We start from the raw sequence: 17,262 nt of genomic DNA, 5'->3' as shown, positions 1-17,262 counted from the left end.
CAGGTGCTTCCAGTGAACCCTCTTACAACAGAGATCCGAAAAAACAAGTGAAATGATTATATTTATGACAAATCTAGGAGCCCTGAACATCAAAGGCAAAGTTAGAAAATGGACTGAGTGGCAAGGGGAGGGAGAGACTTCAGAAGAGGAGAGGAGTTGCCGAGCCTGAATCGTGGGAAACCTCAGGTACCATTCCCGGGAGCGACTGCAAGGGGTGGTAGTAGCATTCAGCCACAGTTTCCTCAGGGAAAAACAGCCAGCCACACACAGCTTACTCACACCTCCGGAAGCAGAGAAGAATGGCGTTCTCGGCAAAAGCTAAGTACTTGCGTATATTTTACCGTGTCGTAGCTGGCTTCAGTGGCTGTCGATTTCCCTGGGCCTGAGATAGGTCCTGCTGAGTGATCTGAGTCATTCTCCCAGCCACGGAGAAGGAATAAATTCACAACTGGGGAAAAAGATACTCTGCCAGCTCCACTGACTTGGGGAGCTAAGGACAGAAGTGTCTCCCGTCCAGGCATGAACAGTCTGTGAGCTTTGAACACCTTTCCCCGCTACGTGGACCCGTGCAGGCCTATTTCAGGAGAATAGGTTCATGTTAGCAGACTGCAACTGTTTCAGCTGTGCAGTGGAGAGTTGGGTGTTTGATGTTTGACACTGCTTTGTGTATTAAGCAGGTCCTCACCTACCCACATCAGGGGCCTAAAGACTGGCGGCTCCACTCAGGTCACCTAACCACCCGCTACAGGGATCCAAGGATAACTGATACCCCCCAGTCCTTACAACCAAAAGCACTGGGTACCCATGGTCCATCTGCAGAACCCACCCACCAGTGTGCTCTAGGGAACAGGGATGCGCTTTCCTCACAGATACTTGGAGGATGGTTGTCAGCCCCCTGCCTTGTTCAGAGTGTGACCCCCTGCTGCAACCAGATAGAGGTACCTACACCAATCACTCCTGCCCCTCTAAGACTGTGGGACAGAGCCTGGACCACACACTTGATGACCAGCTACCTGGACACCTGAGCTGAATCCATACAAGAAAACTGAATGGACTCCTAGGCTCATATACCTGGTAACAGCTCTAGCCATCGGGTGACAGGATGTTAGAGCTTCAAAGGTGAAAATAATCAAGCTAGCTCACTCAAGCAACCTATCTGGCCATATGAAAACAAAATAAAGCAAGAAGGTAGGATACGGTAAGCAAACATAAACTAATACAGTAACTTATAGATGGCTCGGCAACAACAGTCAATATCAAACCACATAAAGAAGCAGACCATGATCATTTCAATAAGCTTCCAAAACAAAGAATCAAGGGATCTTCTGGATGAAGCTGCCTTCCTAGAAATAGCAGATGCAGAATACAAAATTATATACAGAACTCTTCAAGACATCAGGAACAATATCAGGAAGGAGATCAGGCCATACGCAGAACAAGCCAAGGACCAGATGAACCAGTTGAAGAAATTAAAAAAGTTATTTAATTACATAATGAAAAATTTAACAAGCTGCAAGAATCCACAGAGAGACAGCAATGAGAAATTCAGAAGATTAACAATAAAATTACAGAGTTAGACAGCTCAATAGAAAGTCAGAGGAGCAGAATCGAGCAAGCAGAAGCCAGAATTGATGAGACTGAAGATAAAGCACTTAGCACCAATATATCTGAAGAAAAATCAGATAAAAGAATTTTCAAAAATGAAGAAACGCTAAGAATCATGTGGGACTCTATCAAGAGAAATAACCTACCAGTGATTGGAGTACCAGAGCAGGGAGGGATAACAGAAAACACACAGAGAATTGCTGAAGATTTGTTGGCAGAAAACTTCCCTGATATCGTGAAAGATGTGAAGATATCTATCCGAGATGCTCCTCAAACTCCACATAAGGTAGGTCTGAAAAGAAAGTCACCAAGACATATTATAATCAAACTTGCCAAACCAAAGATAAAGAGAGAATTTTAAGAGAAGCTAGGGATAAACGAAAAGTCACCTACAAAGGAGAGTCAATAAGCTCGGACTACTTGGCAAAAACTATGCAGGCAAGAAGGCAATGGGATGACTTATATAAAGCCTTGAAGAAAAAAAATTGCCAGCCAAGAATCATATATCCAGCAAAACTGTCTCTCAAATATGAAGGCAAAACTAGGACATTACCAGATAAACAGAAGTTTAAGGAATTTTTAAAAACCAAACCAAAACTATAAGAAATGCTAAAGAGAGTTCTCTGGTTAGAAAATCAGTAATATCAGATATCAACCCAAGACTAGAACACTGGACAGAGCAATCAGATGTCAACTCTGATAGGGAAATCACAAAAATAAATCAAGATAAAAAAACGCTCAAAACAGGGCAACAGCGATGTCATTATGTAAAAGAAGACAACATTAAAACAATAAAGAGGGACTAAGAAAGGTAGTCATAGATCTTTCATATGGAGAGGAAGACAAGGTGATATAAAGAAATAAAAGTTAGGTTTAAACTTAGAAAAATAGGGGTAAATATTAAGGTAACCACAAAGGAGACAAACAGTCCTACACATCAACATGAAATACAAGAAAAACATAAAGACTCAGCAAAAACCAAAATCAGCAACAATGAATAAGAGCAAAAGACAACATATAAAGATGAACTACTCAGCACAAAAAAATAAGTGGGAAAAAGAAACTGTCAACAACACACAAAAAAAGACATTAAAATGACAGCACTAAATTCGTACCTATCCATAATTACACTGACTGTAAATGCACTAAATGCACCAATAAAGAGACAGAGAGGGGCAGAATGGATTAAAAAACATGGACCGTCTACATGCTGCCTACAGGAGACACCCCTTAGACTTAGAGACACAAACAAACTCAAACTCAAAGGATGGAAAAATATATATCAAGCAATCAGCAAGCAAAAAAAGCAGGAGTGGCAATATTAATTTCTGACAAAATAGACTTTAAAGTTAAATCCACCAGAAAGGACAAGGAAGAACAGTACATAATCATTAAAGAGGCAATATACCAGGAGGATATAACCATATTAAATATTTATGCACCCAGTGACAGGGCTGCAAGATACATAAAACAAACCCTAACAGCACTGAAAAGTGAGACAGACAGCTCCACAATTACAGTAGGAGACTTCAACACACCATTTTCACTGAAGAATAGAACATCCAGAAAGAAGCTCAATGAAGACACAGAAGATCTAAGTGCCACAATCAACCAACCTGACCTCATAGACATATACAGGACACTCCACCCAACAGCAGCCAAGTACACTTTCTTTTCCAGTGCACATGGAACATTCTCCAGAATAGACCACATATTAGGTCATAAAGCAAGCCCTAGCAGAATCCAAAACATCGAAATATTACAAAGCATCTTCTCTGACCATAAGGCCATAAAAGTAGAAATCAACAACAGAAAAAGCAGGGAAAAGAAATCAAACACTTGGAAACTAAATAATATCCTGCTCAAAAATGACTAGGTTATAGAAGACATGAAGGATGGAATAAAGAAATTCATAGAATCCAATGAGAATGAAAACACTTCCTATCAGAGCCTTTGGGACACAGTGAAAGCAGTGCTCGGAGGTCAGTTTATATCAATAACTGCACAAATACAAAAAGAAGAAAGGGCCAAAATCAAAGAATTATCCCAACAAATTGAACAAATAGAGAGTGACAAAAGAAACCCTCAGGCACCAGAAGAAAGCAAATAATAAAAATTAGAGCAGAATTAAATGAAATAGAGAACAGAAAACAACTGAAAGAGTTAACAAGACCAAAAGGTGGTTCTTTGAAAAAATTAACCACTGGCCAAACTGACAAAAGAAAAACAGGAGAGGTTGCAAATAACCCGAAAAAGACATGAGATGGGAGATATCACAATAAACCTAACTGAAATTAAAAGAATCATATCAGAGTACTACGAAAAACTGTACTGTACCCAATTTGAAAACCTAGAAGAAATGGATGAATTTCTAGAAACACACTACCTACCTAAACTAACACAGAGGTATAACAACTAAATAAACCCATAACAAAAGAAGAGATTGAGAAGGTAATTAAAACACACCCAACAAAAAAAAACCCTGGCCCGGAGTTCTACCAAACTCGCAGAGAAGAATTAACACCACTACTACTAAAGGTATTTCAGAGCATAGAAAAGGATGGAATACTGCCAAACTCATTCTATGAAGCCAGCACATCCCTGATACCAAAACCAGGTAAAGACACCACAAAAAAAGAAAATTACAGACCTATATCCCTCATGAACCTAGATGAAAAATCCTCAACAAAAATCTAGCCAAAAAAATAATTCACCAATAGAATTCAACAACATATCAAAAAAATAATCCACCATGACCAAGTGGGATTCATATCAGGTATGCAGGGATGGTTCAACGTTAGAAAAACAATTAATGTCAATTAATGTAATCCACCACATACATAAAACAAAAGACAAGAATCACATGATTTTATCAATTGACGCAGAAAAGGCATTTGACAAAGTTCAACACCCATTCATGATAAAAACTCTCAGCAAAATAGGAATAGAAGGAAAATTCCTCAACATAATAAAGGGCATTTATACAAAGCCAACAGCCAACATCACCCTAAATGGAGAGAGCCTGAAAGCATTCCCATTGAGATCAGGAACCAGACAAGGATGCCCTTTATCACCGCTCTTATTCAACATTGTGTTGGAAGTCCAAGACAGAGCAATTAGGCTAGATAAAGAAATAAAGGGCATCCAGATTGGCAAGGAAGAAGTCAAAGTATCTCTATTTGCAGATGACATGATCTTATACACAGAAAACCCTAAGGAATCCTCCAGAAAACTACTGAAACTAATAGAAGAGTTCAGCAGAGTATCAGGATACAAGATAAACATACAAAAATCAGTTGGATTCCTCTACACCAACAAAAAGAACATCAAAGAGGAAATCACATCAATGCCATTTACAGTAGCCCCCAAGAAGATAAAATACTTAGGAATAAATCTTACCAGAGATGTAAAAGACTTATACAAAAAAAACTACAGTACACTTCTGCAAGAAACCAAAAGAGACTTACATAAGTGGAAAAACTTACCTTGCTTGTGGATAGGAAGACTTAACATTATAAAATGTGTATTCTACCAAAAGCGATCTATACATTTAATGCAATTCTGATCCAAATCCCAACAACGTTCCTTAATGAGTTGGAGAAACAAATCACCAACTTCATATGGGAGCGAAAGAGGCCCCAGATAAATTAGGCATTACTGAAAAAGAAGAACAAGGTGGGAGGCCTTACTTTACCTGATTTTAGAACCTATTATACCACCACAGTGGTCAAAACAGCCTGGTACTGGTACAACAGATACACGGACCAATGGAACAGAATTGAGAATCCAGACATAAATCCATCCACATATAAGCAGTTGATATTTGACAAAGGCCCCAAAACAGTGAAATGGGGAAAAGACAGTCTTTTTAACAAATAGTGCTGGCATAACTGGATATCCATCTGCAAAAAAATGAAACAAGACCCATACCTCACTCCATGCACAAAAACTAACTCAAAATGGATCAAAGACCTAAATATAAAATCTAAAACAATAAAGATCATGGAAGAAAAAATAGGGACAATGCTAGAAGCCCCAATACATGGCATAAACAGTACACAAAACACTACTAACTATGCAGAAGAGAAACTACATAACTGGGAGCTCCTAAAAATCAAACACCTATGCTCATCCAAAGCCTTCACCAGAAGAGTAAAAAGATTACCTATGGACTGGGAAAAAATTTTTAGCTATGACATTTCTGATCAGCACCTGATTTCTAAAGTCTACATGATACTGCAAAAACTCAACTACAAAAAGACAACCCAATTAAAAAATGGGCAAAGGATACGAACGTGCACTTCACTAAAGAAGACATTCAGATAGCTAACAGATACATGAGGAAACGCTCACTATCATTAGCCATTACAGAAATGCAAATCAAAACTACGATGAGATTTCATCTCGCTCCAACAAGACTGGCATTAATCCAAAAAACACAAAATAATAAATGCTGGAGAGGTTGTAGAGAGACTGGAACACTTACACACTGCTGGAGGGAATGTAAATGGTATAACTACTTTGGAAATCGATTCGGCGCTTCCTTAAAAAAGTAGAAATAGAACTACCATATGGTCCACCAATCCCATTCCTTGGAATATATCCTAGAGAAATAAGAGCCTTTACACGAACAGATATATGCACACCCATGTTCACTGCAGCACTGTTTACAACAGCAAAAAGACAGAAGCAACCAAGGTGCCCATCAACGGATGAATGGTTAAATAAAGTATAGTATATTCATACAATGGAATACAAAGGAAAACACTTCATAAAGAAGTGGAATAAGTTCCATAAACTTTTCAGACACAATACAAATTCACAAGTCTCTCTGGCCCTTTAAAGGTACATAAACTATAAATGCATGACAAATTCCCCCATAGGCTAGCAACTAGACAGAAAAGAATAGGAAAATGTATACAAAACGGCATTTTCCAGGACTGACTGTGAGAGTAGTATATCTGACCTGTCGCACCTCTAGTCCTTGTCTCACCCATCTTGGGGTTACCTGTTGTAATGGCTGCCACCACTCAGTCGACTGTACTGCTCCTTCTCCTGGTGGCCAGCACGGGAAGAGCTGCTCAGGTGCTTCCTCTGTTCTTTGGTCTTCTGAAGAACTCGTTTATACGAAAGTGTGCACAGCCAACACAGCAGTTTCCCATCTACCTGAAGACCAGGAGAGAAAGATAGACAGGAGGGAATGTAGTGCAGTGGCTAAGGACGAGGGTGCTAGGAGCCAGAGCCCCTGGACTGAGATACCAGCTCTGCCACTGACAAGCTCTGCTACCTTAGGTAAGTCACTTGAGCTCTCTCAGGCTGTTTCCTCATCTGTAAAATGAGGGATAATAATAGTACCTACCTCTCAAGAGCTGTTGTTAAGGATTTCATGACATGTCATGTCATTAAAGCAATCAGCAGGATGCCAGGTACGTGAAAGTTACTTAATAAATATCAGCTGCTGATTTTATATATCTTTTTGTTTTCCTCTGATTTAGCAAACACAGACCAAAGCAAAGTTCCCACAAGAATTTCAGAAGACACAAACATCTCCATGGTGCTCATTATGGAAAACTTAGCAGGGAGAAGAGGAGACCGAAGAGGAAATGTAAAATCTATACTTCAGTGTTAATACCTTGTAAATGGTTCACAAATGGTATGCTGGATACCTTTTCTCAGATGGAAAGGATGCCTTCAGAGAAAGACCTATGGGTGAGTAGCTTCTAGGGGCCCAGACCTGGTTGTGGTCTACCACGGCCCTTTGTCGAATCAGAAAAAGTCAACTTCTTTCGGCCGAAGCAGCTCTGCACCAGGGACCAGTATGCAAGGCTAGGAAAGCAGAGTTCGGCTTCCACAACCCTCTGAAGCCGGAATACCTTTGGGCAAAACCATGTGTAGGGCAGCTAGAGCTGGAGGTGAGGCAGCAGGCCTGGCTGGAATTACTCCAGTTGGGGAAGGAGTATGCTGGTATTTTATGGAACGTTATAGTTTTCGTTTATTCCTAAAATTAGATCTTTGCCCTGTCTTGAATGTGTGTAGGCTGCATCATCATTTATCTAAGTGTTTTTATCTGGTCAGCAAAAGCTTCTTTGCCTCCTACCCTCCAACACAGCAGCAAGTCCATCAGTCTGAGTCCATTTACTTCTTTCCAAGTCCATTGCCTCCAAGCCAGTGAAGCCACCCTCATAACTCACTACTGCAACAGCCTCCCAAATGATCTCTCCAGTCCACTCTTGGCCCACTGCCACACAGCCACCAATGAGGGTTTCCTAAATATAAATCTGATGATGTCCCTCTTCCCCTAAAACCCAGTGGTTTTTCACAGTATGTAATATAAAATCCAAACTTTTTACCACGGTCTGCACTGACTTAAATGTAGCCCCTACCTGCCCCTATAACCTCATTTCCTTTCTCTTCCTCTTGTTCACTCTTCCTTCTTTCTGTTCTTCTCATGTGCCAAGCTCATTCCCAACTCAGGGTCTTTTCACAGCTGGCCCCTCTTCCTGGAATCTTTGTCCTCCAGAGCTTCACACAGCTGCTACCTTCTCATCATTCTAGTTTCAGCTCAAATGTTATTGCCTCAGAGGTCCTCCTGATTGCCCAATCCAAACTGGTCTCCCCAGTCATTCTTTTAAAGATCTTTAAGTCCACTCATGTTGTTGTTGTTAGCTACCATCAAGTTGCCAACTCATGGGGACCCCGCATGTTACAGCTTAGAACTGCTCCATAGAGTTTTCTTGGCTGCAGTCTTTACAGAAGCAGAGCTCTGGATGGGTTCAAACCACCAACCTCTAGGTTAGAGATAATAGCAAGCTGCTTGGGCCACCCAGCTCCTCTCCCCAGTCACTCTTTATTATATACTCTCTTTTCTCTATAGCGCTTACATTGAAAATCTGTGTTCATTTATTTATTTCCTTGTTTGTTCTTACCCATCTCCTCTCCCAATTACACAAATATAAGTTCTCTCAAAGAAGGTCTTGTCTGTCTAGTTCATTAGCGCATTTACAATATCAAACAGTGCCTGGTTCAGAATAGGCATTAGTTGTTAATAAACATATAAATGTACTTTGAGACCACACTTCAACCTGGTTCATTTCATGGTTCTGAAATACGGCCTGAAGACCTGATTTTAAAACACTACAGAAGGCCTTGCCGAGAAAAGGGCTTTCACTGACGAAGTTTGAAAACTAGGTAATTCCACTAAAAAAAAAGCATTATACTTTAAAACCATACACAGGACCACAGTATTTTATTTTAGATCTCTTCCTCGCCTGTCGAGACATAAACTTTAAAAATACAAGGTTACCCTCTGAGAATAAAACTATTGAAAACAAACAATCCTAGCTAGCACTGATTATTTCCCATGTCTCAGATTCTATTCTAAGGGCTTCACACATAACTCAACCTTCAGAACCTTCTGCTCATCCCTACTTACAGATGAGGAAACTGAGGCACTCATGGATTAACTTGCCCAAAGTCACATGGCTAATAAGTGACAGAACCAAGATTTCAACCCAGGCATTCCAAGTCCAGATCATCTACTTGTAATCTCTAATCTTAGGCCATCTCTCCTAAAATTTATCAACATTTGGTTGAGGGTATGCAAATATAGCCAAACCCTTAAAACAGAATTGTAACTAAGAAAACAGAAAATGAATTCTAATGTAACCACATCAATAAAAATTAACTACCGGTATTCCAATTAACAATAATGCAAGTACACGTTTGATATGTGTATTGATACCCCTTAGGTGGATATGAGCCAGGCTCAAAATTAAGTATTTTATATACTTACCTCCATCAAAGCTCCCCATGTCCCCATGAAGTAGCTACTATTATTCCCATTGGAAAGAGGAGGAAAGCGATACAAAACAAGATTAAGTAACTTGCCTAAGATCATTCACCTTGCCGCAGGAATGGGAAGGGACCCAGATGTGTGGGATTGCAAAGTCTGTGCTCCAGCTACTATTGTAAGCTACCTCCTGATTACTAATTCAGCTTCTCCAGTATCTTGATTCAGGGAAGAGGCGCCCTGGTTGGCAGGCAGGGGTATTCTGGTCACTGAAAAATTATATCCTCCCATTGTAAATTAATGAATTTGTTTAGTAAGTGTCCGTTCTCAAGAGCCTAAGCACCCCTGGCCACTGACAAAAGAATTTCAGAACTGTGTTCTTCATTCAACAAATATTTACTGAGCACCTACTATGTGCCAGGCCACTGGAAAGACAGCAGAGAGCAAGATGCACAAAGAGCTCACATTCTAGTGAGGTGGATGAACATGTATACAAGATAATTTCTCATAGTGTTACACGCTATGAAGAAAATGAAACAGGGTGATGTTTCGTGTCACTGTGGGGGTTAGTCAAAGAAGGTCTCTGAGCAAGCAGCATCTGAGCTGAGACCTGACATGAGGTGCCAGTCATGAAACTCTGGAAAAAGGTCTATTAAGCAAATGCAGGAATGAGACTGGCATGTCTGAAGGACTGAAAGAAGGACTGTGTGGCGGGAACAAGGTGAGAGACAGGACACAAGACAGAAGAGAGACTGAAAGGCAGGCACAGGTCTTACAGGCCATGAAGGGAGTTTGCTTTTTACTCTAAGGGCAACTGGAAGCCACTGGAGGGTTTTAAGCAGTAAACTTATATGACCAAACTCTAAACCGTTCTGATTCCAACAAGGTACCCCTACCACTACATAAAGCTTCCCTCTGTGTCATCTTCTTATGGTCTTTAATGTCAACGGAGAGAAATATTTAAAGAGCCAATAATAAAACTGGTAATATCATTATAGTAATCTCTCCTTTACAGAGTTCCACAGAATTTTGCCAATACGAATCCACGTCTATTTGGGATATGGACCACTGTCATTCAGGTTCTCATAAAATACTAGGCGACGAAATGTTAGACTATAGCGCCGCACCATTTGATAAATGAAGAAGCCAAAGGCTGACTATCTTTTTCAAGATCAATAACAGAGCTAGGAGAGGAACTGACAAATCTTTCTTAATTATGCCTTTTTAACACAACTGTTCTACCTTAATTTTGCTAAAGGACATAAAAATCAAGAAAAACACAGGGATTTACCTTCTTTCTATCATCTTTCCTGTCAAACGCACACTGTTGCTTGCACTGTTCACAAGAATATGGTGGTCCATACTTCTTCTCCGAATTTGTACAGCGCTGGCATTTATTGCCAATAAATGCTGCAATTATGTTGCAATACTGACAAGGTTTGGGCTTAGAGAGAGGGAAAAAAAAAGAGGTCAAATAAGTATATTATAAAATACCAGTGCATTTTTTAAAGCAATGATTATTATTACATACTCCATTAGTAATGGTAAAGATATATTCCGAAGTTTAAATTTGCTTTTACACTGATCAAACGAAGCTCAGTTCCTAACACTAAATAAAGTGCTTTTCTGCACAGGACTACTGGTTTTAAAATAAATACATGAACAAATAATAAAAACCCACTGGTGTGTATGCTGGGGTTTTTATGAGAAATTCAATAGAACCAACTCTTAGGAGAAACCAGCAAGTGCTTCCAAATTTCTGAAAAGGCCTCTTTGCCATTATCAGTGTACAAACATGTTGAGAGAATGCCTACAAGGACACAGTATACTGAACTCTAACACTAAGAGGAAAAAAAAATCATTCATCAAAATGAATAGTCGACTGTTACCAAACAAAGAGGCCAAGTCGGAGGAGTCATCGTTCCCCACCTCTTTCCATACTGGTCACTAAAGCTTCTCAAGGAAAATTATAATAATAATTCTGGCAGAGTGACTATAAACACACAACTCCTTAACATTCAGTATTAGCTAAGTGCAAAAACTAAAACACTGGATAAATTTTTCTGACAAAATATTTACAAATAACTTGTTCCTCTAATAAAAATACCGTGATTACATTAATAGCTCACAGAAATGTACGTTTCCAAGAGATCCAAGTACTCACTGTCAGGTACAGAGAAACCCTACTTACCGTTCCATACAACTGCACATTCTGAGCACATTTCTTGCATATTGTATTGGTTTTACTGTTAAGGAAGAAGGAGACACAAGGCTTTTGTAAGAAAAAAGTTGTTTTATTTAGAACATCTGAAAACGGATTCCTCCTTCCGCCTAAGGAATATGTGCTAAGGTGAAATATGACTGGGACAATTGAAGTTTGAATATCTGGCCAATAACTCTCTTATTATTTATTTCCACAGAATATGTGGATATTAGTTTTATTATCTCAGATAATATGGGGCTTTTAAATAGGGCTTTGGTTGAAATGAGGAGTAAGTTATTTCTGATTATGGCATCTCCAAGTATCACACACTGGTTGCAACAATGGGCTCAAGCAACTGTGAGGATGATGGCACAGGACCAGGTAGTATTTCGTTCAGTTGTTCATCAGGTCGCAATGAGCCGGAACCGGCTCGACAGCACATACCACCAGCAATGACATCAAGTACCACGAAGTAAAATTATCAGATACGGAGGGGACCTTCAAAACAATAGTGTGTTAGACTGAAATGGACTAGTAGCTATATGGATGAATAGCTGAAAAATCTGACGTAAGGGGAAAAAAGTATGTGTGTTTGGAATATACACTCAGAAATTCTATCCATGTTGACCTTATTCGGTCTAAGCTCTGGTCTTTAAGTAACCCAGCTGCCATCGTCGAGTCAATTCCAACTCATGGCAATGCCATGTGTGTCACAGTAGAACTGTGTTCCACAGAGTTTTCGACACTTGATTTTTCAGAAGCAGATCACAAAGCCTTTCTTCTGGGTGGGTTCAAACCTCCAACCTTTTGGTCTGCAGTGGAGCATGTTAACTGGTTGCACCACCATCCCAGACGTGGAGAAATATAAGCTGTGACCAAATATTTTGTCAATATTCCCCATCTCTCAAACAGCTAATTGACAAAAATAGAATCATTATTTGCTTTGAGAAGATCTGGAGGTCATAATATTACCTAAATGTTTTAACTAATAAATCTGCCTTGGGGAGAAAAATATTTCCAAATAAAGTCTAACCCTTCACACAGGGAGGTACGAATGATATGCTTAGTGTGCAAGAGTAGTTCAAACAACACTCTAGGGCTAAAAATAAAATTACACAATTTTTTTTTTTTTAAATCTGGTCTATTCTCTATTTTGTGATTATTGTCGCACACAATCTCTATGAAATTGACCACAAAGTTTAAAAAGACAAAAAAAAAAAAAAAACCCCAACGTAGAAAACATTTAAATTAAATCAAAATATTCAAACAAAATATTTTTCAGGGCAATTTTCTGCCATTTTTAAAAGGCAGTACAAGAAATGAAGTACATTTAAAAAAAACCTGCACTCTAGAAAGAGAATTGGCATCAGTGATTCTGTGAAGTTGAACAGCGTTTTGGTTTTCACACAGATTTATTACTGAAAAACTGGGGTATACGCCTATACATACAAACGCTCCTGACATCTTAGAGAACACACAAAGAGAAAGTATTTCTATGATCCATCTTGAGCTAATTTTTGTGTATGGTGTGAGGTAAGATTCGAAGTTCATATCACACACCACTCACAAAAATTAATTCAAGATAGAGCACAGACCCATATGTAAAAGCTAAAACATAAAGCTCCTGGAGTATATTCAGTATGATTTCGTTTATATGAAGTTCTAGAACAGGCAAAACTAACCTACGCTGGAAACAAAACTCAGAACAGTGGATGCCTGGGGGAAATGAGGGGAGCTGGGATTGACTGGGATGGGCATGAGAGGACTTGATGGGATGATGGTAATGTTCTATTTCCTCATAGTGGCTCAGAGGTATATGCTGTTCGTTAAAACTCATCAAATGATGTACATAAGGCTTGAGCATTTCACTATATGCAATTTCACCTCAAAAATGGTAAAGAAGTGTAAATAAATACTGACCTCTAGTTAGTGATATGCATGTTGAAGTGTTTGGAAGTGAAGTGTACTAATGTGCGCAACTTTAAAATGAATAAAAAATAAGATGGATTGATGCATGGATGGAGGGATGGAAAAATGTAAATTGTAGAATCTAAATAGCGGCTATATAGATGTTCACTGTCAAATTCTTTCAACTTTTTTTTATGTTTGAAAATACCCAAAGATTTTTTTTTTTACTTGTTCTTTAGGTCAAAGTACAGAGCAAATTAGTTTCTCATGAAACAATACAAAAAGTATCTCGTGCACTGGTTGACAACCCTGCAATGTATCAACACTCTCCCCTTTCCCACCCCAGGCTCCCTGTTTCCATTCATTCAGTTTTCCTGCCCCTTCCTGCCGTCTCGTCTTTGCTTTTGGCTGGTGTGCCCATTTAGTCTGGTATACACGATTGAACTATGAAGCACATTTCTCAAGTGTGTTAGCTGTTGGCTCTACAGACCTGTCTAATCTTTAGCTGAAGGGTGAACCTCAGGAGTGACTTCAGGACTGAGTAAAAAGGGTGTCTGGGGGCCATACTCTTGGGATTTCTACAGTTTCTCTTACAGACCAGCAAGCCTGGTCTTTTGTGTGTGTGTGTGTGTGTGTGTGTGTGTGTGAATTTGACTTTTGTTTTTTTTTTTTCACACTCTCTCCGAGACCCTTTCTACTGTGAGCCCTGCCAGAGCAGCCATGGTGGTAGCTGGGCACCATCTAGTTGTGCTGGACTTGGAAGCTGTGGTAGTTGTCGTCCATTACAAAGATACTAAAAAAACATTTCTAGAATGAAAATGAAGCTGATTAAAATGAGGCTTCTAGGTCTATGTGTGAGCTAGTGAATAGGCCCCACCCTGCTCAAAGCAGGATCACCTACAATTGTAGTTCCACAAAAACTGAACTTGATACACCAATAAACCCCTTTAACATTAAAAAGTTCCCGAAGACGTGTGTTAACTCACATTTAAGTGCTTTTTAAAATGAGAGTCATTCAAGGAAAAGTGTGAAGGCAAGCGAATTTCAAATGTGATTAGGGCTAACAAACCCCTTATCAAGATGGGCACATTCCCAAAAGTATCTTCTTTTGGCTTATAAATTCTTCAAGCTCTGTGTATAAAACATACCAGAACATGAAACTAATGTTTTGCTGTTGTGGGACTGACTTCTTACTGTCAAGAAGATCCTAACAATAATATAAAATGATCAAAGATCTGAAAAATAAGTAACAAAAAGAATCAAGCAATCGATGGAAAATAATTAAGAAAAAAAATCTGTATTATAAAACACTGGGTACATCCTTCAATGTGTTATAAGAAATTAGAGAATCTGTATTATAACACAACTGATTAAAACAAACAAACAAAAAAACATTGCCATCAACACCATACCAACTCATAGTAACCCTATAGGACAGAGTAGAACTGCTCCACAGGGTTTCCAAGGCGGTAAATCTTTATGAAAGCCGACTACCACGCTGTTCTCCCACGGAGGAGCTGGTGGGTTCAAACCACCGCCTTTGGTTAGCAGCTGAGTGCTTAACCACTGTGCGGCCAGGGCTCTTTCGAATTGATTAAAGAACTATATATTACAATGTAATTGATCATAGATCTGTACAGTGAAATGCAATTGATTACAGATCTGTATATTAAAATTGATTACAGGTCTGTATATTAAAATTGACAAAGTGGCTGCAACAATGGGCTCAAACATAGCAAGAATAGCGAGGATGGCACAGGACCAGCTAATATTTAGCTCTGTTTAATACATAAGGTCGCTGTGAGCTGGAATGGACTCTGCACCACCTAACAATGACAATATTAAAATGCAACTGATTATAGATTTTAGGTGGAAAAAGCCTATTAACATCTTTCATAGCCAACAACTGTACCTCTCCTGCTGATACTCAGTCCTGCAGTAGGTGCACTTTACAACAGGGTGCGCAATCCGACATTCCTGAAATGAAATGAGAATATAATTTAAAAAAAAAAAAATTTTTTTTTAATTAAAAAAAATAACAATAATAATAATAATTTTAAAGCCGGTCACAAATGGAAGCAGCCTGCCTTCAGGAGGAAGCAGAAGACCTGGCTCTAGTCCTAGCATAGCCATTGTGTTTTGAGCGAAGCACTTAAGTGTTCTGGGCCTTACTTTTATTCTCTGTAATACTGACGCTGCCCTGCCCATCATGCAGCATTAATACGGGCGTTAAAAAAGAATTTATGTGGAACTAGTCAGAAATTGTAAAGCAAATGTACGCTTGAATAAGCCCCAGACTGAGATCTGAAGCCCTGGAGTCCAGTCCCAGGTTAGGTCACTGTGATTCTGAGCACGTTCGTGTGTGAAATAAAACTGCTCAATTAAAATAATTACTATTTACACATACATAACTTCCTTAAATTAAATACGTACATATGTATAAATATATGTGCATATAAATATTTTAGGCCCAAAACAGGCACTCAAGCACTTGAGTTCTCTCGTATCTAGCAAGCAAATAGTGGCAAAGAAAGGTCACAGCTCTCTGAGGCAAGAGTGACAATGAGCTATCCACGTAAGACACACAAACTCAGGATTAAATAGGAATATCTCAACATCAGTCTCCAGCCGGCTTGGTGACTTTTAATTATCGCCTCACCGCACCTCTATTCACTTAAACTAGAAAAGTGGAATGAAGCGACTTAATGGAAAAAGAGAACTTGGACTTTCAGGGGTAAAAAAATGATTGGCAGCTGGTTAGAGTGAGATCCTAAGGCCACCAACTGGATAATAAAAAAAAATCACTTTTTTGCTTCATATGCCTAATTGTGGAGCTTTCCTATACAAGCCTTGCCACCTCCTACTCCACCACTGGCTGCAGAGTGCCCGTGAGGCTCCCGAGTTCGAGACGGTCCCCCGAGGCAGCACCCAACTCTGGACTTCAGTCGCAGGAGGGGCAGGGGGAGGGTCCTTCAGTCTTTAACGAGGGAGACTGCGGCGGCGGGGAAGCCCAAAAAGGTCCCCGGCACGGCTGGTCACCGACAGACAGGGGACCCGCTGTCCCCTACACCGACCTCACGGGGCCCGAGAAAAATCCCCCACGGTTGCTAAGCACCAAGACACGCCGGCCGCGGGGGCCTGGACCCGGCCCGGGGCTCCCCCACGTGCCCCTAGCCGACGGGCGCGGCTCCTCAGCTAGGCAGGCCTGCCACACCCAGCCCGGGGGAACCGCCGGGCGTTCCCGCAGAACCGAGAGCTCCGAGCTGCGCCTGCGGCTTCCCCCGTTCCCGGCCGCCGCCCCAGCCCGCGCACCTTGCACAGCTGCTGCCCCTGAGACAGCGCCTCGAAGGGGAAGCGCTGGTGGCACTTGGTGCAGGCGTAGAGCGCCGCCATGTCCGGCCCGGGTCCTGCTCACCGCCCCGCCGGCGGCCCGCCGCTTGATCTGACAGTCTGAGGCACAATCTGGCGGCGGCAGCGGCGACGGGCTGCGGGCTGCGGGCTGCGACAGGCGGGCAGGCACGGTCGGACCGATCAGGGTGGGCGCGGTGCCGGCGGAAGCCGGTTCACTGGTTCATTCCGACGCCAATCAAGCGGAAAAAGGGCGGAACACGGAGCTTTTGAGGACTCTGATTCGGTCTGGATTGGAGGACGCCACTTGTGACGCGCGCGGCCGCGATTATGTAAAGCGCAGTCACGCGGGGGCGCCGCCTGGAGCGGCGGTCTCCAGACCCGGAGCTCGGGAGCGCAGGGGCTCCGC

General features: G+C 40.9%; 1 protein-coding gene across 1 annotated transcript in view; it reads right to left on the bottom strand.

The window, feature by feature from the left end:
* FAM76A (family with sequence similarity 76 member A) overlaps positions 1-17,033 on the bottom strand; it is a 31,234-nt gene extending 14,201 nt beyond the window's left edge. The window contains exons 1-5 of the mRNA XM_003415426.4: positions 16,818-17,033; positions 15,418-15,482; positions 11,586-11,640; positions 10,686-10,838; positions 6,614-6,771 (exon numbers count right to left, since the gene is read on the bottom strand). Of these exons, the coding sequence (XP_003415474.1) occupies positions 6,614-6,771; positions 10,686-10,838; positions 11,586-11,640; positions 15,418-15,482; positions 16,818-16,898 (512 nt within the window). The 5' untranslated portion in view covers positions 16,899-17,033. The remainder of the gene's footprint in view (positions 1-6,613; positions 6,772-10,685; positions 10,839-11,585; positions 11,641-15,417; positions 15,483-16,817) is intronic.
* Positions 17,034-17,262: the final 229 nt, after the last annotated feature.

Source organism: Loxodonta africana, chromosome 3 (assembly GCF_030014295.1).
Source record: "Loxodonta africana isolate mLoxAfr1 chromosome 3, mLoxAfr1.hap2, whole genome shotgun sequence".
In the NCBI taxonomy this organism is placed as follows: Eukaryota; Metazoa; Chordata; class Mammalia; order Proboscidea; family Elephantidae; genus Loxodonta; species Loxodonta africana.
The sequence above is the reverse complement of the archived record's forward strand: the minus strand, read 5'-3'. Positions and strand labels throughout refer to the sequence as shown.